Source organism: Dendropsophus ebraccatus, chromosome 2, assembly GCF_027789765.1.
Source record: "Dendropsophus ebraccatus isolate aDenEbr1 chromosome 2, aDenEbr1.pat, whole genome shotgun sequence".
Lineage (NCBI taxonomy): Eukaryota > Metazoa > Chordata > Amphibia > Anura > Hylidae > Dendropsophus > Dendropsophus ebraccatus.
Window position 1 is genome coordinate 65,159,539 of NC_091455.1, and position 21,784 is coordinate 65,181,322.

Below are 21,784 nucleotides of genomic sequence, written 5' to 3' on the forward strand. Positions count from 1 at the left end.
AAGAAAAACAAGTTGCACATTAAGGGTACAAACCCACACACCGTATACGCAGCTTATTTACTGCTGCGATACGCAGCAAATACGCAACAAATACGCAGCAGATTAGATCTAAATAACTGAACACAGCATCAAATCTGCACCACCAAATCTGCTTCATATCTGCTGCGTTTTTGCTGCGTATCTGCTGTGTATATGGTGTGTGGGTTTGTACCCTTAACCCCTTAACGACATCGGGCGTAAACTTACGCCCTGGCGCCATGGTACTTAGCGCATCAGGGCGTAAATTTACGCCCGATGTTTCCCCGATCGCTGCGTGTTCACACACAGCGGTCGGGGAAGATGGCCTGCTATAAATCATAGCAGGCCATCATAGCTTCTCGGCACGGGGGGTGGTTAACACCCCCCGTGCTTACGATCGCCGCTATAGGCTGATCAATTCAGATCAGCCAATAGCGGCGATCGGAACCTTTCCGGGTCATCGGTGACCCGATGACCCGGAAAAAAATGGCGGTCGGTGCTGTCCGAGGACGGCACCGACCGCCATTACTGTAAAAAGTAATGTTGATCGCCGTGCCACCGGCCCGATCGCCGTGAACGGCCGGCCGGCCGTTCACGGCGATCGGGCCGGTGGCACGGCGATCAGAGTCCCACAAAATAGTAAATACCTGCCCTGGACCCCTCAGCTAGGTAGCCGAGGGGTCCAGAGCAGGTATTTGTACATTACTCACCTGTCCCGGGCTCCTGATCGGCGTCTTCCGGGTTCGCGGCGTCCTCCGTCATTCCGTTCGGTCTTCGGGTCTTTCCGGCGGTCCTCGTCGTCTTCTTTCGGCTATTTTCGGCTCCAGCCTCGTCATTTTCCGGATTTTGCGCTCTGCTGCCCCCTAGCGGCTGATATGTGTAATACACTTATCAGCAGCTACAGGGATATTCAGAATATAAAAAAAAATTATTTTTTTTTCCCAAATTTTTTTTTTTCTATTTTCCGCACCCTATCGCCGCTGAGTGTTGATCAGCATCGCACGAAAGTGCGCTGCTAATCAGCAACTCCTCCTTTTTGGCGTAGGGTGTTTTTTTTCTATATTCTACTGCCACGGTCTGCTTATAAGTGCCGCACATTGCGGCATTTATCAGCATCTCCTTTGTTGGCGTAGGTTTTTTTTTTTATACTTACTGTAAAAAAACACGTAAAAAACACTACATTACACCACACTACATTGAATAAAGTTTGACACTACACCACTACATACCCCATATACTAGTCCCCATATAAAGATGGCCCCCAGGGTGTTTTCGGTGTCAGAGGGATACGTTATTATTGCCTCCGACACCGAAACAGCCAGTGAGGATGAATGGGGGGGGATCGTTCTTTCCTCCATTCATCCTCATCATCCAGTGACGTGTCTGGGGGTAGCGTAGCGTACGCTGCCCCCCAGACACGTCTTTTCCGCCAGTACCGTCCCAATAAGAGATGACGGTATGGCGTGAAATTCTACAAACTGTGTGAGAGTACCTCAGGGTACACTTACAGATCTAGGGTACGTGCAAACTGCGGAATGGCGAAGGATAACCCTTTGTGCATTCCGCAGCTGGCACCCGCCGGCGGACTGATGCGGGCGCATGTCTCCACCCGTGTCATAGACTCCATTCTATGCACGGGCGGAATCCGTCGTCCATCCAAAGAATGAACACGTTGGACGGAGAGCGGAATCCGCCCGTGCATAGAATGGAGTCTATGACACGTGTGGAGACGTGTGCCTGCATCAGTCCGCCGGTGGGTGCCAGCTGTGGAATGCACGAAGGGTTATCTGTCGCGATTCCGCAGTGTGCACGTACCCTTACAGTGTATGTAGGAAGGGACACCCGAATCCAGCCCCCAGATGCCCCCTCCCCCCCCCCCCCATCCTTGGAGTTAGTGGGAAGGTCGTCCGGGAACTGATCTTCCCACTGCTGGATAAAGGTCACCACCTGTACGGGGATAACATTTATACCAGCGCCCCCTCTTCCGGTCCCTCGCTGCCCGAGCTACTGTAGCTTGCGGCACGATCCGAACATATCAGAAGTAGTAATAAAGCCCTAATATTTAGCAGCCATGGAACGGACCCAGCGCTTCTGGATATGAAGGACCCCGTATCGCACCAGGACAACATTTTCCAGGTGACGTCCCCCACACTGGAGAAAGGGAGACCCCAGAAGAAGTGCAGTGTGTGGGGTAACAGGGGGATCAGGAAGGACGCCATTTTCCAGTGTGACACCTGTCCTGATCACCCCGGCCTCTGCATACTGGATCGCTCCAAGGCGCACCACACGTCACTGGGGTTCTACATTATCTAAATTCTGTCCCTTATTTCCTATTTCAGGGGTCACGTTGATCCAGAGATTATTCTGATCGCCATTATGGAGTCGGGAAGGAATTTTCCCCTGTGATGAGGCTACAGTCGTCTGCCTCACAAGGGTTTTTTTTTTGCCTTCCTCTGGATCAACACAGGTTGAGTTTGATGGACACCTGTCATTTCCAACCTTATAAACTAATAGTTGGCCTAATACCCCCAAATAAATTAGAATTGTCCCTTTTCCCCAGCTAAGTAGGTATGGCCGCCAATCCCATTAGAGGATGCCATGATGCAATTACAAAGCCTCTGTGCGGCCAGGACAGTAGAAACCCCCCACAAGTGACCCCATTCTGGAAACTACACCCCATAAGGAATCTAAGAAGGGGGGCAGCGGGGATATGGCCCCCTGGTGACGGCCACATTTGGGACGTGAAAATGAAAAAAATTGTATTTTTTATTTTCTCGGCACATGTTCTACGTAAGTGCCCGTCACCAGTGGGGTCCATATGCTCACTGCACCCCTTGTTAGATTCCTTATGGGGTGTAGTTTCCAGAATAGGGTCACTTGTCGGGGGTTTCTACTGTCCTGGCAGCACAGGAGCTTTGTAATTGCGACATGGCCTCCATCCTCCATTCCAGCCTCTAAATGGCGCTCTGTCCCTTTGGTGGCTTGCCCTGTGCCCATATGGCACATTATGCCCACATGTGGGGTATTTTCGTACTCAGGGGAAACTACCCTACACGTTTTGTGTTCATTTTCTTTTTTAACCCCTTGTGGAAATGGAAAAAAATCAAGGCTAGACCAACATTTAGTGTAATTTTTGTAAAATTTTTACTCTAAATTATTAATCTTGTCATGTTTTTTCATTTTCACAAGGGGTTAAAAGATAAAAAAAAACATTTAATGTGTAGAGCAATTTCCCCTGAGTACGGAAATAAAGCATATGTGGACATAAAGCGCCATGCGGGTGCAGGGTAAGCCTCCAAAGGGAAGGAGCGCCATTTGGTTTTTGAAGGCTGGATTTGGATGGAATGGATTTCGAGGGGCCATGTTGCATTCAAAAGGCCCCTGTGTTGCCAAGACAGTTGAAACCCCCCACAAGTGACCCCATTATGGAAACTGCACCCCTCAAGGAATGTAACAAGGGGTGTAGTGAGCATATGGACCCCACTGGTGACGGACACAAATGTGGAACAATGTGGCGTGAAAATGAAATATTACATTTTTTACACTATAATGTTGGTTTAGCCTTGAATATATCATTTTCACAAGGGGTTAAAAGAGGAGAAAAAAACCAAAATGTGTAGCGCAATTTCCCCCGAGTCCGTAAATACCCCACATGTGGACATAAAGCGCCATGTGGGCGCAGGGCAAGCCTCCGAAGGGAAGGAGCGCCATTTCGTTTTTGAAGGCTGGATTTGGATGGAATGGATTTTGAGGGGCCATGTTGCATTCAAAAGGCCTCTGTGTTGCCAAGACAGTTGAAACCCCCCACAAGTGACCCCATTATGGAAACTACACCCCTCAAGGAATGTAACAAGGGGTGTAGTGAGCATATGGACCCCACTGGTGACGGGCACAAATGTGGAACAATGTGGCGTGAAAATGAAATATTACATTTTTTACACTATAATGTTGGTTTAGCCTTGAATTTATCATTTTCACAAGGGGTTAAAAGAGAAAAAAACACACAATATATGTAGAGCAATTTCCCCCGAGTCCGTAAATACCCCACATGTGGACATAAAGCGTCATGTGGGCGCAGGGCAAGCCTCCGAAGGGAAGGAGCGCCATTTGGATTTTGGAGGTTGGATTTGGCTAGAATGGATGATGAACGCCATGGCGCATTTACAGAGCCCTCGTGCTGCCAAAACACTGGAAACCCCCCACAAGTGACCCCATTCTGGAAACTGCACCCCTCAAGGAATCTAACAAGGGGTGCAGTGAGGATATGAACCCCTTGATGACGGGCACATTTGTGCCATGAAAGTGAAAAAATGAAATTTTTCCCTTTCACGTCACATTGTTCCACATTTGTGCCCGTCACCAGTGGGGTCCATATGCTCACTGCACCCCTTGTTAGATTCCTTGAGGGGTGTAGTTTCCAGAATGGAATCACTTGTGGGGGGTTTCCAGTGTCTTGGCAGCACGAGGGCTCTGTAAATGCGACATGGCCCATGAAATCCTTTTCAGTGAAATTCAGCTTCCAAAAGCCAATTGGCGCTCCTTCCCTTTGGAGGCTCGTCCTGCGCCCCCTTGGCACTTTATCGCCACATGTGGGGTATTTCTGTACTCGGGAGAAACTGCGCTACACATTTTTTGTCTTTTTTTGCCTCTTATCCCTTTAAGAAAATGAAAAATTGAAGGCTAGAACAACGTTTTAGTGTAAAAAATAAATTTTTCTTTTTTCACGCCATATTGTTCGGAAAATCTGTGAAGCACCTGTGGGGTCCAGATGCTCACCGCACCCCTTGTTACATTCCTTGAGGGGTGTAGTTTTCTAAATGGTGTCCCTTTAGGGGTGTTTTTTAGGTTTTGACACCCCAGAGCCTCTGCCAACCTGAAGTGGTACAGTCAAAAATGACCAAATATAACGGAGGCGTTGAAATTCACTAGGCGCTCCCTTATATCTGAGGCTTGTGGTTGCGTCAAATAGCGCAATAGGGTCACATATGGGGTATTTCTATAAACTGCAGAAACGGGGCAATAATTATTGGGGTGCATTTCTCTGGTAATAGGTTTATAATTATGAAAAATATTGGATTACAATAAAATCTCTGCACAGAAAATTAAAATTTTCAAATTCCTTACACACTTCGCTTTTATTTCTGTGACTCCCCTAAAGGGTTAAAACACTTTCTGGATGTGCTTTTGCAGAGTGTGGGGGGTGCAGTTTCTGAAATGGGGTGCTTTGTGGGGCTAACATACAGGCCCCTCAAATACACTTTAAACCTGAACAGGTCCCTAAAAATATCTGATTTTGAAATTTTACTGAAAATTTGGAAATTTGCTGCTAATGTTTTAAGCTTCCTATCGTCTAAAAAAAATGAAAGATAGTTTAATAAATGCCGCCAACATAAAGTAGACATGTTGCTAATGCTATTTAATATATAATTTATGTGGTATAACCACTTTCTGTATACGCAAAAAAGTTTCAAAGTTGGAAAAATGCATTTTTTCACATTTTTTCACATTATTTGGTTTTTTTTCATAAAGATTTGTTATGATTATCGACTCCAATTTACCAGAAATGTAAAGTACAATATGTCACGAGAAAACAATCTCAGAATCAGCCGGATAGGTAAAAGCATCCCGAAGGTATTAATGACTAAAGTGACACTGGTCATATTCATAAAATTTGTCTCTGTCATTAAGGCCATTTCAGGCTCTGTCCTTAAGGGGTTAAGGGGAATGATGTGTACAGTTACAGATACACCTTATAACTGCCATTAATCAACCAAAGTAAGTACTGTGCTTCTTGGAAAATAAGACAAGGGGTTATATTTTTTATTTCTCTGAAAAAATTGGGGATAGAGTTTACTTTCAGGGTTGGTCTTATTTTTTCCCATGAACAACAATCTCTTTATTGTACTTGAACTTATTGTATTTGAACTTATGTTATCTGGGGGTACAAATGTACCGTTACCTATACAATATGCCAGTTAGAGATGAGCGAATTTATGGGTGAGTGGCTTTTGCCCTGCCATTATGGGAGGTAACGAGGCACTCTGTGACGCCAGTGATGTCACGTGACAACCTAGCGATGAAGGCGCTGACTGTAAGTCCTGCTTATTTTTGGGGTAGGGCTTATATTTCAGGCATACTGCAAAAACTTGCAAAATTTCCAGGGTAGGAACTGTTTTTGGGTGAACACACAGTATTGACGAAATATCCACTTTCTTTGTGCTGGAAAGTGTATAGAAGGTTGAGGACAGGGCCCCACAAATAATAACCAGGGCCTCAATAATATTACCCAAAGTATAATGGCACATCTATAAAAAGAAATTGTATCTACAACCAATCTATAAGCACTAAAAGCAGGAAAAATCTGTGTTGTAGCCAGGGATAGGTTCTCGACGGGATTTCTGCTTGTTTTGCTTTAGCTTCTACACTAATAGCAATAATAAAGTTCTTTAAAACATTCATAAACAATCTGCTGCTGACACCTTGGAGCAAAGTGTAGCGGCGTTCAGCAACAACAAATTTCATAGTTCAGGAAGCGCAGTTAGGAGAGGAGGGGGGGGGGGGGAGAAAGGTTGTTCTTAGTATCTGAGTCATTTAGTACTAAGATCCTCAAAAATTGCATGAAATCAGTCTTGTAACTATAGAAACCAATTTCTTCAGCTCCATATCACACGTCTCACACCTCAATTGTCTTTATTATCGTCTACTGTCAGATCCTTAATCAGAAATGTGAACAGGCTTGATGATTTATTCAGCAGGGGAATGAAACTGTAGGTCAAGTGCAAAAAAATGTATATCGTGCCCACACCTAACTCTCCGCAGCCTAAGGTACTTTCATTTCATTCTGTTCCCACTACCTCTGGGCCAAATGCAGCAAGCGCCAATATTAAGGCTCAATTAAAATAAGCTCTAATTAGCGCAGCTCTTTTTCCTCTCCGGCTAGAAAAGTCAGGAAATGGATATTGGGAAATGTTAAAAAAAAAAAAAAAAGCTAGCGAGTGAAAGGCTACAGACATAAATGAACGTATTTGTTGATTTGTACAGTTGCTATGCAGAGGCCTCTGGGAGCAAAAGCTTAACCAGCCTAAGCTATAAACTAAAACCCCTGCAGCTAAACATGAACTGAGTGAAAACAAGGGCTCCATCTCAGAGCTGAAAACTGCTGGGCTCAGAAAATTAAAAGCCCGAGGCATTTTCCATTTAAAACGAAATCCCAGTACCGCCTCCCAGCCAAAGAATTATAAGCAGTATCAGATTTACAAAACGAACAATTACCCTGGAAAAATGTAGCCTATTGTACGGTCCCAGATGCTGGATGTAAAAGTGCTCTCCCTCTTATTTTAATATTGCTGCTCTTTATAAATAACAGTTACAGACCTGATAAACCCAAATATAATATGCACATGTCGGCTGAGGAGAACTTAAATCAATGCAGTGAAAAAAAAAAGAGAAAAGAGTCGTTCTTCCTATGTTTGAAACGTTCCCCTTGCCTCCAGCGGCTTCTGTCCTTCCTGCAGGCCTATATAAATGGTATACTGCAGCAAAATACACTATGACCTAATTGCCAAGAGAAAGCTTCCAACTTTTCCATACCGCCTCCGCTCCGGCAGGGACCTACACCGACAGAGATGGGATCAAGAGTTAGCCATTTAAAGAAAGAGCAAGTCCATCTAGGCTTCGGCGGCTTACCTCTTTGGCTTTCTGCTTTAATCTCAATTGCTCTGGATCTTCTTTATTTGCCCGACTCTGTTGAAAGCCAAGAAAGACCAATTTAATACCCTGCAAATGTTAACTCCTGCTTCACACATTACTGAACCTTGCACTTAAAGGGTTACTCCAAATTGGCTGCATTCTTAAACATGCAGCAGGCATTAAATATTTAATGCATAACAATATTCTCCTGTGATTAAAAAGCGTTGCTGCAGGGAAAAGCGCCTCAGTCCAGGATTTTTAAGACTTCCCCTCATGCATTTTCATTTTCTATAAAGGTTTCATGCCCCAGTACTTGCCTGGGGGAAGCATGAGTGCTAGAATGGCTACTTAGGCCAAGTCAATCATGACCTCCTCACTATTCAAATTTATATGGTGTAGCATAATGGAGTCATCAAAGCTGGCAATGGTGAAAAAGCAGAAATTAAGACCCGTACAACATACAGTACAGTAACGCATTTTAATATTGCATTTGTCCAAAACTGTGAAAGGCAATTACATGCCAGCCTTTTGTACATACCATCAATCTCAATATTTTAAGCAGGCATAATTCTGAAATTTGATGCTGATATAATTGACTTTAAAGAGGGAGAAAAGGAAAATCTCATAGTACATAGTGTTAATGTACTATTCATACAGAATAAGCATCTTTAACACCATGCTGATATATCCCTATGGCGCATAGGGGACTGAGGATGAAGGTAAGTTTCTTACCTTTGAGTTTAATCCTTATGCAAATAAGTTGTTTTGGTGCACTAGGTTGGGGCTACATCCCCCAGTGCACTGATAAACCCCAGCTGACGTGCTCTGCTGATGAATATTAGAAGGGGCAGGATGGTTAGGGGTGCATCAGTGCACTGGGGCAGTAGTCCCACACCTGTGCACCAAAACACCTAATTAGCATATGGGTTAAACTCCTAATATCACAGAAATGGCGCAGAGGATGAAGGTAAGAAACGTACCTTCATCCTCAGCCCCCTGTGCAGTATAGGGACATATCAGCAGGTTGGATACTTCCAGTTCAGCACATTTCTGCCAATTTGGCTTCCAGAACCGCTGCACACACCTTGCAGTCGGCTCTTACGGAAGCTGACTGCTCTACTTGCCTGTCAATCACCCCGCAGTGCTCGCTGACAGGACAAAGCGCCGTGACTAGTTACAGCCCAGATGACTAGTTCAGGGCTCTGCCTTGAATGCGAAATTAAAATGCATTTTACCGCACATGAAGCCCACGGAGCCCAGATCCCCTGACGCAACCAGCTGCCAGGTCCGTGCAGCCGTTCTGGAAGCACAAATGTTCAGCACAAAATGTTCCCTTTAACAAACACCAGTTACTTATTCAAAAATGCCCATCTACCCATTTTGATGCCAAGAACCACCCAGAACCACTTTGGGCCAGGCTGGACTTTTTTAAGTGTGATGTGGGTCATCCCTCTCTGTGTATTATCAGTGTTAGATCAGTGGCCCAAAATCCTTTTTTTTTTTTAAATCTCAAGTTTGCGTTTTAATTTAGATACCCATTTTAATGTCAACCACTGGGTACTTTTGGCCTTTTTAACTCCATTCCCTTCAGAGCACTTGACTTACGACTATTATAATTTTTCTGTAAGAATAATGGCTAAAAAATGAAAAAGAAAAATCCTGTGAATAAGAAACTGCTGAATAAGAAACCAACTTCAGCATCAACGTATTTCATCCACAAAATGAATCAAAGTAGCACATGCTGCGGTTTTAAAATACACATGGCCATGTGAATAACCTAATTAGGGGACACTTATCTATTGCATATTGACTTTTGCCCATGCCTTCTTATACGACTGTTCTTCTGTGATGGCCTTAGCTAATGTGCTTTTATTGAACTCCTTGATAGATTCTGTGTTTTTTTTATTAGGTTATATAAAATAATATCTTTGCAGAATCTCAAGTGTACATGTGTTATTTATGTCTATATTGGTTTGATATAGTAATGAACTGTACAGTATACGCCAAAGTTATGGACCTGCAATTTGATGAAGTATGAAGTGAAGTATGAAGTAAAGTGAGAACCACACATAGTGGACTGCCAAGAGCTCAACTACTGCAGAAAAAGGTTTTCAACATGCAATTCCCTTCCCTCAATGACAAAAAATAAGTGCAATGTGGAATATGACAAACATTCTACTAAAAGTCATCCTAAAATGCACATATTAGGGTATAATAGAAGAAGTTGATGGCTGATGAACAGCGGAACAAAACTGCCTGATGAAGGATTGTTTCGTTAAACACTGTACCCCATATTGGTCATTAGACGTGCTCATTTTGGCCACACATGATCAATGACACAGGGTAAAAGGAGTCTGTCATTGCTAAGCTAAAACAATCAGTTATTGCTAATTTTAACCCAACAAATAAGCAATACTTTAAAGTCACAGACAGGCATCAAAAGTTCTTTTGAAGGGATTCCTTGGAGGGGAGGGAGGGAGGAAAAAGTTTCCTTATATGCACATGACATGTTATTATATACTAACAACTATAATACATCCATAGGGCCCATAATGAATATTATCTCTGCTTTTGGTTCTCATTCAGGGTTAAATATCAATTGGGATAAATCAGTAGTATTGCCCCTGAGATCCCCCTTGGCAGTGCTTGATCTTCCTCAGGTGCCGCTGCAAAGGGTGGAACGCTTTAAATATTTGGGAGTGGTGGTATCAGCAAAAGTGGGAGACTATATTTCTGACAATCTTTCCCCGATCCTCCATAGAAGCACGTCTAAAGTAGACACCTGATGCGGCTTGCCTTTATGGCGCTCATGCCTCAGTTACTTTATATACTTCACAATACTCCCATCTGGATTCCAGCCAAATACTTAAAAAAAATAAACACCATGTTTAGAGAACTAATCTGGAAAAAGAAGCCCACGAGGATTAGGTTGGATGTTCTTCAACGTATCAAAACTAAAGGGGGACTTGCTATCCCTGATCCGTTCCTTTATTTCATTGTTGCACAGCTACAACATATGAAGGGATGGGGCCAGGGTGAAGAGATTGGAGTCCCAGGTCGAATGGTAATGTAGCTCACTGGGCTGATGACACCTCTGGCTGCTGTTAATGGTAGATGTACTGCTGGTAGGGGTCGCTTAATGCCTATATGAAGAGGAAGGCTTCCGGAAATTCAAGAAGATTTGGTGGCGCTGGTTGGACACCCCTGGACTCCCTAGTGAAACTCTCTTACGGATCTGTAGAAACCCATACCAACAATTTCTTGCTGCCATGGTTAGATAATTCTGATAGAGATAAAGGGGCTGCAGCACCCTGCCCTGCTTTACTCGATATATAACAGATATATACCTGTGTGTTGGTTGAAGTGCTGAGGATACCATCTATATACAATATCTGTTGTCTGCTGCATAATGCGGGTCATATGACCTCTTTTGTGTTCTTAGTTGAGATGCATGTTTTTGTTAGTTAGAAATGTGTTTATCTTTGTAAGCTGATACAGGGGTCCCCTTTTTTACCCCTTTCTCTTTTGGTATTCTTCTTGTCCGATATGTGTCGAGCCTAGTGACAAGCGTAATGTAGGAAAAACAGAAAACAGGAGGACTCATTGCAGCTTGCTCTTTCCTTTTATTTAGGTTTCTGATCCGACATACTTGTTACATGGTATATATTGTATTTGTACTGTTACGGTTTTATTTTTTATTGCTGACAACTAATCATGATGTCACTTGTGCTGCAATTAGAGAGTTAATAAAAATGTATCTGATTTAAAAAAAGAATACAGCTTCTTCCCCATTTCCTCGCTGCTGTGTACAGGTTCAATTGACTTTCTATAGAGTGTATACACAACAACTGGCACTTCACTCTGATCATTTGAGCTATCGATTGGGGGTTTCACCACCAAAATTACATTGCCACTTAAAAGTGTATTGGTACCTTTAAACCAGCTTCTTTCTTGCAAAAAGAGCACCACCCCTGTTTTCAGGCTTTGTGTGGTATTGCAATTAAGCTTCATTCACTTTAGTGGAACTAAGCTACAAAACCACACTGAGGGTGAGTGGTGCTGTTTCTGGAAGAAAGTAGCCATGTTTTTCTAAGCCTGGATAACTCGTTTAACAATAATTTGAGTTATCATGTGATGAGCAATGGCAGCTATTAAAATTCGCTGAATGCCAGCTTCTTCCTCCTAATGATAAATATGCATTCTCTCATGTAGAGCATGAATGTGTATTTCAGACAGGATTAAAATGTTAAAATCTTAAAGAGGACCTGTCACCCCCCGTGCCGGGGAGACAGGCTCCTGATCCCCTGCTAGATCCCCCTATACTTACCTAATTGCGCCGGGTCCTGATTCCTGATGCGGTCGTGTCACAGAGATTTTAGCTCCCGAAGCCCGGCGCGCGCACACACAGCAGAGTCCGACGCTCATAGAGAATGAATGGGGAGTCCGATGCTCCGTCATTCTCTATGGGCATCGGTCTCTCCTGTGAGCACGCGGGCCGGGCTTCGGGAGCTGATATCTCCGTGACCCGACCGCATCAGGAAGCAGGACCCCGCGCGATTGGGTAAGTATAGGGCGCTCTAACAGGGGGGGGGGGGGGGGGGGGTCGGGAGCCTGTATGTATCCACATACCCACATGATAAATAATGGTCAACATCTACCTAATCTGTTTGGCTAGCTTATTTTTCTCTTTATGCTCGATTAAACAGGCATGGATCAGAGATTTGGACACAAGAACAAATAACTTCAGCCATGGTTTATACCATGATAAATTAGCGGGGTTGTATTAAACGAGTGGGACTTCTGTCTGGTTTACGCCACAGAAAAGGCAAAAATCTGTATAACAGGTGAGCACATTGATAAATGTGGCCCTAAATGACTAGCTTACCTTCGCTGCACGAAGAAGCATTTCTCGTTCTTCTTCAGTCTTGCGTTGTTTCTCCAGATGCTCGAGCTGTTCAAGAAACTTAAGCTGTGCTCGAACATCACTGCACTGGACATATCGATCACTCTGCTAAGAAAATAAAAAAAAATAAAATATATATATATATATATATATATATATATATATTACACCAACATTCAACAACAAAAAGATTTTTGTATACTGACTGCAGCTACTATTGGTGGGGGTTTATAAACTGAACTCAATTGCTATAAAGCATGCAGTAAGAAACACCTAGTAATAATAACACGGGCTATGTTCACACACAGTCTTCTCTTGTCCGTTCAAGTGTCCTTTTTTGGCCTCAAAATGCTGACCTTCCTGAAAGACGACCATCAAAAATAAAATAAAAAAAGTTTGTGTGTGAACATAGTCAGGGAGTCATAATTCAATTTTTTAATGCCATGCATTGCACTGGTGTAGCTCTGCAGAAAAAAAGAAAAGCTCTCCAGCTCCAATAAAAAAAATGTCCACGTTTATGGGGTCCACTTAAAAACGTTACAAAACGGACATCGACATTGGCCCGCTACAGTCTCCAAACAGGACATGTGCCTGCTGTTTCCCCTTGTTCAAGAGTGAGCTGACTTATCTATGCCACTGTGCTAGTTTTTTGATTGGTGTAGCTCTGCATCGTAAAAACTCTGACCCACAAAGATGTATATTAAGAAACAAATCAACACAGAATGTTAACATGGTAACCCAGTATGATAATTTTTTTATATTACGCTGGGGGTGTGGCGAGGTGTGTATCACTTATTTTTTATTTTTACCACACCCCTAGCATAATATAAAAGAGAAGGTCACAAGGGAGACAAGTAAAACATATGGTGTGTTCTAGAAAATGCCCAGGTCTGTAAAATAAACATAAAATCAACTTTAATGTATTATAAATATCTCTATTATAAATATCTCAGTGCTGATCAGGAGAACAAGCTGGGAGAAGTCCATGGTTAGTACATTCTCTCCGGACCCCGTTGTTACCGAGGCAGACAAAGAATGTAAGTCACATTGGCACAGAATGGGGAGAGAGGCCAGCTTGTTCTATTGATCGTTGGGGCCTAAACAACTCAGTCAAAAGTTTTTCATGACAGGGACACTAAGTTATCAAGCAAACCCTAAAAGGCACAAGAGAAACAATAACAGCTTTGCTAGTTGTCCCTTCAGATACAGGAAAATACATAAAACTGGAATTCAGAGCTGAAGCATATGAACAAATGATCCCAAATTAAAGTAACATAAGTATCTAACCAAATGATGTACCACCACAATTAGTCACAAGTAATGGTAAAAAGTTGGAGTATGATAGTTCATCTCTAAGAGGAATTCCTTCTGCAGCAGAATGAGAAGATTTCAGACATATATAACTGAAGTCTTCAATAGCACTGCAAGGTTAAACACATTGATTTTGGGGACATTTTAGAGTGTGCTGGGGCGGTATGGTTAATTGAGCAGTTAACAGTGTTACAAGCTTTCCTAAAGTCTATATAATGGTTGTTGTATGGAATGGGTTGTAATGTAATGGGTTAATGTAAAAATACACATAAGTGTTGCATGTGACCACAATACAGCGCTGGGTGAATACCCCCAAATTTTTATTTTTTGCTGTTGTTGCCTTTTACTCCATAGCAAAATCGAAAAAAAACAAAAAAAAACAAAAACATAACTTTCTACGCAAGTAATTTCTGCTAATGGATAAAGGATATTAATATTATAGCACATAAAAAAGTTATAATATAATTAGTATAATTTTGCGCCATTATGAATGAGCTATCATAGGCTCTGCTCCTCCCTCCTATATTGGGATAGGGTCTTACAGTGCAGTCACTACTAGAGATGAGAGCCTATGGCTGTATCCCATTTTTCCAGGCGGTCCTCCCGCTGGATCCACCCGCTGCACGGAGCCGGCAGACAGCGGGAATCCGATGCCGAGCGTTCGGGTTCGTACAAACCCGATCCGAACTCGATTCGGACCATCCCTAATGCCAAACAATCGGACTCAAACATGCTTGGACTGCTCTCATCTCTAGTAGTGACTGCACTGTAAGACCCTATTCCAATATAGGAGGGAGGAGCAGAGCCTATGATAGCTCATCCGAACCTCGGCGTGTTCGGACCATCCCTATTTGGCATCTGATTACCAGTGGCTGAAAAGGTTAAATGCAACCCAAGAGTGTCCTGGAAAACAGATATAGCCATAATCTGTATCCATGTTTTCCCTGATGCCCTAGGGCTGCATCAAACTACTTTAGCCACTGGTATTCAGAGGCCAAACAATCGGACTCGAGAATGCTCGAGTTGGGCTCATCTCTAGTTACTGTAAAAGCGACTCTGTACCCACAATCTGACCCCCCAAACCGCTTGTACCTTCGGATAGCTGCTTTTAATCCAAGATCTGTCCAGGGGTCTGTTCGGCAGGTGATGCAGTTATTGTCCTAAAAAACAACTTTTAAACTGGCAGCCCCGTGCATAACAGCCGTGGCCTAGATTGTGTATGCATTAGGCTGGCACAACCTCTCTGCCCCTCCTCCCCACCCTCTTCATCATTAGCAATGCTCCAGGCAGATTGTCTCCTATCAGCTGTGTAAGCACAGCACATGGGCTGGATCGTTAAGGCACCTGTGCAATGTTCAGACAGTAGAATATGTTCTAGAGGCATTCCTAATGATGAAGAGGGTGGGGAGGAAGAATGGAAGGGTGGTGCAAAGTTAGGGCCCAGATACTCCAAGCCACAGGGCTACAGGTTTAAAAGTTGTTTTTTTTAGGACAATAACTACATCCCCTGCCGAACGGACCCCAGGACAGTGGTTTGGGGGGGGGGGTTTACAGAGTCGCTTTAAGCCACGGTGGCCTATGGCCGCATGGTTAATTGGGCCAATAGGCATGGCTTTGTTGGCATGCAGCAATATGAGACCCTACCCCTGCAGCCCAGCATGTGCAAACTGGCTACTATGTAATAGCACATGCCTATCAAAATCAGTCACTAAAACTAGCAATATGACTGCTAGCTAGGGGCAACCTTACTAGAATGAACTTCGTATGTTAAGTTTGATTATTTTTGTGACCCCACTCATTACAGTACTACTGCATTTTAATAAATTCCCAAAAACCTAAACAAAAAATGAGCCCCCCTTATCCTCAGATGAATGCTTAGTATTCAGTGAAGTGGTTCCATTTACCTTGCAGTTTGTAGATCTGTGCTGTGCCGCCACTGTCAGTTTTTCAATGAGCCCTCGTAATCTCTCCTGTGTCGCATGGGAGACCAAGTTCATAACATCAGAGTTAAGTTCCTTAATGTCATGCCTTTTACCTGTGGAAGCAGAGAAAATCCATTACATGTTTTAGTGGAGGCTGATAATTGAAATAATTAGCACAGCAGGTATTCTGTTCCCTCCAGAAGTCATACCCATTAAGAATAGAGGCTTGTAGATTATGATTTTCCTGCTACACTCACAACTTCAAAGATATTAGACACTGCATTAATAAAACTTAGCCTGGAGCTCTGGAAAGTATAGGCAATGTTCACTTGGCCTTCAGAATATATCAGCTCGCAAGGTCAGTGTTAGGACACCAATATTAAGCAGACAAAATAAGAGATATTACAGCAATGGTATTATAAACACAGCTAAAATGTTATATATAAACACACATAGATGATCGTTACAGTCATCTCCGCTATATCCATTGCTGCAAACTAGACAGACGATTAGTTTTGCTGCCACCAAGGTGAGACCCATATGAGTGGCAAATGCCATAAAGCTAAATAACATAAAATTGGTAATTGGCTCCCTGGGCAGGGTAAAAAGAAAAGCAAAGAAAAAAAGACACTTAACGCTACTGTTACTGCCGCCAAAATGCAATTTTCACCAACATCATGTCACTGGTTCATTTCATGTCATTACTAAGTAGTTGCTAATAGTTGTTGTTTTAGGTTTTTCATTATAGGTTCATTAAATAAATCGATTTAAATAGATTTACAGAGAACCTTTCAGGACAGACACATTTTCTAGTAACCTGTCCCTTATGCTGATTGTGTAGGTCATGGGTCTCCAAACTGGGGCTCTCCAGCTGTTGCAATACTACATTTCCCATGATGCCTGAACAGCTCAATCCAAAGCTTTAGCTGTCCGGGCATGATGGGAATTGCGGTATTGCAACAGCTAGAGGACCACAGTTTGGAGACCCGTGGTGTAGATTCGCCAATGGTTGACAGGTTACGTCCAGACACTATACATAGGGAAAAAACTGTCAATCATTGGTGGGTAGGCAGGGCAGCTACAGACAGTGCCAACTAGCGGGTGTAAATTCTCCAAATGTACACCACATATTAGCATAAGAGACTTCTGGAAATACCATAACATGGCTAACAGGTTCCCGTAGCTCTAAAATGTTTTATTATCTATTTTTTTTTTATAAAAATAACAGTGCACAGATATACTTTGCAGGGACCAAGCTGTTCAACAAACCCGAAAGACAATTTTCTAGGGCACCCTATAGTAAATTTAAATAAGAGAACCTCAAACCAATAGGACTGTATAACTGTATAACTGGGCAAGTCATATGCATTAGGGTTTCCGATCTCTCCCCACCCCCTTCCCCCACATCTGGTTGTAGGATATGAAAGGAGTTTTCCCATCCTGGCCAATCTAACCAGAGTGAGGTAGACCCTATGTATCCATTAGGCTTGTATCAACTGATCCCTGGATGTAATGTTCAAACTTTTTAAGTTCATATCTAATTCTTTAAATTGATAATGTTCCAAGTAGGGGACATTAATTTACTACTGATGAAAAGATTTCTCAATAGGCAAGTCTTGTATATCCATTATAGCTTTATAAAATAAGAATACCGGTCTCTCTCATGACTCTTCTCACGCCGACTTCACACTTTAAATTAATGCCATCCCCCACCAAACTGAGCTTAAAGGGTCCCTGTCATTATAACTTTCAAAACCTAAGGCCTTATTCACACGTTCAGTAATATTTTCTAGTCCTGAAACAAACAGCTAAAAATTACGGATTGTACATCCATATTGCAGGAATTGCGGGAATGCGGAAATACGGATGCCAAACATGTTGCAATCCGTAAACAATTGATTTCAATGAGAGGATCCGTAAAAAAATCTGGGTCCGCACTAGGACATGTCCTTTTTTTTTTAGGCATTGATTTTCATCTGTTTTATCTACTGATGTGTGTGAATACCCCAATAAACTAACTCGGATACGGAAATACAGAAATTGTTTGAAAATTATATTAGTTATTTTTATTTAAGTTATCATTGGAAACACAAGACCATGTGTTCAGACTTTTTTTTTTTTTTTCCAACCAGCACAAGACTATAAAGCTGTTTTCAGGAGACTGGACATGGATACAAGTAAATATAGCTTTGTTTAAAAACATGATAACGGAAAATCGCTTTGGACTATTAATTTCTGCAAAAAAAATTAATAAAATTAAATGACAAGTACACTTTAAAGGAAGTTTTTATTAAAATATATTATTACCCCTCAAAAGTTGTACAAATCACCAATATATTCTTATTATGGGAAATGCTTATGAAGTGCTTTTTCCCTGCACTTACTACTGCATCAAGGCTTCACTTACTGGATAAAATGGTGATGTCACGGCAGCAGGATTATTTGCACCATCACTACTACAAACTGACTACACCAGTCCATTGGAGCAGTCACAAAACCTACCTGGTCTAAGAGTGGCAACAATGGTCTGAGGGGCCTCAGTTCTAGTGAGAAGGGCCAGGGCTCACCTACTCTTACCGCTCCCTGTAAAAGAGGTCAGTAGCTGGACCAGATTTCTTCCGGGTCAAAATGGCAATGAGGTAAGTTATCAATGTGTTGGAATTTCTAAACATGGCACCTCAAGTATGCTGAATTATCAGGATTCTTTTTGTGAGTTCTATATACATATTTGTTTGTTAAGTTGTCACTTATATGAATTCATTTTGTCTGAGGACCTACATTACAATTTCTTACCTATGTCCAAGATGCGGGTTTGAAGAGCAGATGTAAATAAAAAGGGTTCATCTTTACAAGATCGAATCACTCTGCCAACTAGTTCTGAGTTTGTTGCTAATATACAGGCATTTTCTTCATTCAGATTAACACCGGCCATGGACGTAACATCATTTATATCATCTTCTTCCCTAATATACAGATATACAAAAAGAACAAAAAGCCTTTGTTTAGATTATTTTTCCAACAGATACACTACCGTTCAAAAGTTTGGGGTCACATTGAAATGTCATTTTTTGAAGGAAAAGCACTGTACTTTTCAATGAAGATAACTTTAAACTAGTCCTAACTTTTAACAAATACACTCTATACATTGCTAATGTGGTAAATGACTATTCTAGCTGCAAATGTCTGGTTTTTGGTGTAAAATAGTGGTGTATAGAGGCCCATTTCCAGCAACTATCATTCCAGTGTTCTAATGGTACAATGTGTTTGCTCATTGGCTCAGAAGGCTAATTGATGATTAGAAAACCCTTGTGCAATCATTTTCACACATCTGAAAACAGTCTAGCTCGTTACAGAAGCTACAAAACTGACCTTCCTTTGAGCAGATTGAGTTTCTGGAGCATCACATTTGTGGGGTCAATTAAACGCTCAAAATGGCCAGAAAAAGAGAACTTTCATCTGAAACTCGACAGTCTATTCTTGTTCTTAGAAATGAAGGCTATTCCATGCGAGAAATTGCTAAGAAATTGAAGATTTCCTACAACGGTGTGTACTACTCCCTTCAGAGGACAGCACAAACAGGCTCTAACCAGAGTAGAAAAAGAAGTGGGAGGCCGCGTTGCACAACTAAGCAAGAAGATATGCACATTAGACTAGAGTCTCTAGTTTGAGAAACAGACGCCTCACAGGTCCCCAACTGGCATCTTCATTAAATAGTACCCGCAAAACACCAGTGTCAACATCTACAGTGAAGAGGCGGCTGCGGGATTTTGGGCTTCAGGGCAGAGTGGCAAAGAAAAAGCCATATCTGAGACTGGCCAATAAAAGAAAGAGATTAAGATGGGCAAAAAAACACAGACATTGGACAGAGGAAGACTGGAAAAAAGTGTTGTGGACGGATGAATCCACGTTTGAGGTGTTTGGATCACAAAGAAGAACATTTGTGAGACGCAGAACAAATGAAAAGATGCTGGAAGAATGCCTGACGCCATCTGTTAAGCATGGTGGAAGTAATGTGATGGTCTGGGGTTGCTTTGGTGCTGGTAAGGTAGGAGATTTGTACAGGGTAAAAGGGATTCTGAATAAGGAAGGCTATCACTCAATTTTGCACCGCCATGCCATACCCAGTGGACAGCGCTTGATTGGAGGCAATTTCATCCTACAACAGGACAATGACCCTAAACACACCTCCAAATTGTGCAAGAACTATTTACAGCAGAAGCAGCAGCTGGTATTCTATTGGTAATGGAGTGGCCAGCGCAGTCACCAGATCTGAACCCCATTGAGCTGTTGTGGGAGCAGCTGGACCGTATGGTACGCCAGAAGTGCCCATCCAACCAATCCAACTTGTGGGAACTGCTTCTAGAAGCGTGGGGTGCAATTTCTCCAGCTTACCTCAACAGATTAATAGCTAGAATGCCAAAGGTGTGCAATGCTGGAATTGCTGCAAAAGGTGGATTCTTTGACGAAAGCAAAGTTTGATGTAAAAACAATGTTATTTCAAATACAAATTATTTCTAACCTTGTCAATGTCTTGACTATTTTCTATTCATTTCACAACATATAGGGGGTGAATAAGTGTGACTTTTCATGGAAAACACTAAATTGTTTGGGTGACCCAAAACTTTTGAACGGTAGTGTATACATGAGTATTATACAATACAAAACCCATTACATACATAAAAAACCCATAAGGAATAACTATAGGAAAATACCAATGCAAGAAAACAAACAATTGGTTTATTTTTTTTCTTTAATATAGACTACGCCACCATTATAACACAGAGCACTGTTCTCTCGCTAGGTGTGTGACCACTTATCTATGTTCTGTTAGGGCACACCTGGGCTTTGTGCGGCTCGCTAACTAGCTCTGATTGGGTCACTGAATCAATGACAAATGATACTTCAGCATATATTAGTCTGGCCCTCTTAAACCATTCCAATTTCTCATGTGGACCCATGGGAAAATTAATTGCCCACCCCTTTGTTAGAGTGTGTAGTTTAAAGTTTACATATACAGGCATATCTAATCACTGACTCTTTTTTTAAAAAATTGTTTGCTAAGCAGCTGGTAGTAAACTAAAGAATATAAACATATGCAAAATGTTTTTTGATGTCACTTTCAACAAAATATCATTCTTATAGCATTTGTTATGGTGTTATAGGGTGCGGTTATTTTTGTGTGCACAAACCAAAATATAGCTTATTGACTACAGTTTTAGTAAGTCAAGATGTCTGAATCTTTGGACTTCTACCTGCAGTAAAAGTAGAAGCTCTTAAGGCCCTATTACACAAAGTGATTATCATCCACATTCGGCCGATAAATGCTTTGTGTAATAGAAGACAACGAGCATCCGGCATGCATGTCGTCAGCTGATTGTTGTATTTCAACAGGCTGAAAAGCTAATGATCCACGTAATAGGAGCGGCGGCAGCAGCAGACCACTGTTGTCTCCTATGGGCTGTGTGTGGTATGACAGTTCAGCTTCACACCCAGCTACACCCAAACTGAGAACAAGAGGGGCGCTGTTTACAGAAAAAAGTGGATGTGTTCTTCTAAGCCTGAATAAACACTTTAAGCTGCATGAATAAAAGGTTTATCCAAAGAGGAAAGGTACTAGCTACTTGGCAGGGATACTAATGCAAGAACCAGCCCCTGCGCACCAACCACACTGATCATGAGAATGTCGTCCTCCGATATGCTCAGCCTTTACTCCATTTGCTTGCAATGGGCCTTCTGAAGACTGCTCAGTACAGTGCTTGCCCATGTTTTATTGTCCCATACATAGTAAGCAGTGGTCTAGCATGCATACTGCAGTTCCATTTACTTGGGGGGAGGGGGTGGGGGCAATGGAGTGGGAGTCCCAATTATCTTGTTATCACCTAAGTGTATATCGGGAATATACTTTGTTGCTTGTAGTTTATGGTGCAAACATACAAAATAC

The 21,784-nt window shown here is 42.3% G+C and overlaps 1 protein-coding gene across 2 annotated transcripts in view; it reads right to left on the minus strand.

Annotated features, from left to right (window-relative positions):
* Window positions 1-21,784, minus strand: part of TAF4B (TATA-box binding protein associated factor 4b) — a 73,204-nt gene that overhangs the window by 15,743 nt on the left and 35,677 nt on the right. For both annotated transcript variants that reach the window (XM_069957678.1, XM_069957677.1), the window contains exons 10-13: window positions 18,637-18,806; window positions 15,826-15,956; window positions 12,593-12,718; window positions 7,705-7,761 (exon numbers count right to left, since the gene is read on the minus strand). In XM_069957678.1, the coding sequence (XP_069813779.1) occupies window positions 7,705-7,761; window positions 12,593-12,718; window positions 15,826-15,956; window positions 18,637-18,806 (484 nt within the window). The remainder of the gene's footprint in view (window positions 1-7,704; window positions 7,762-12,592; window positions 12,719-15,825; window positions 15,957-18,636; window positions 18,807-21,784) is intronic.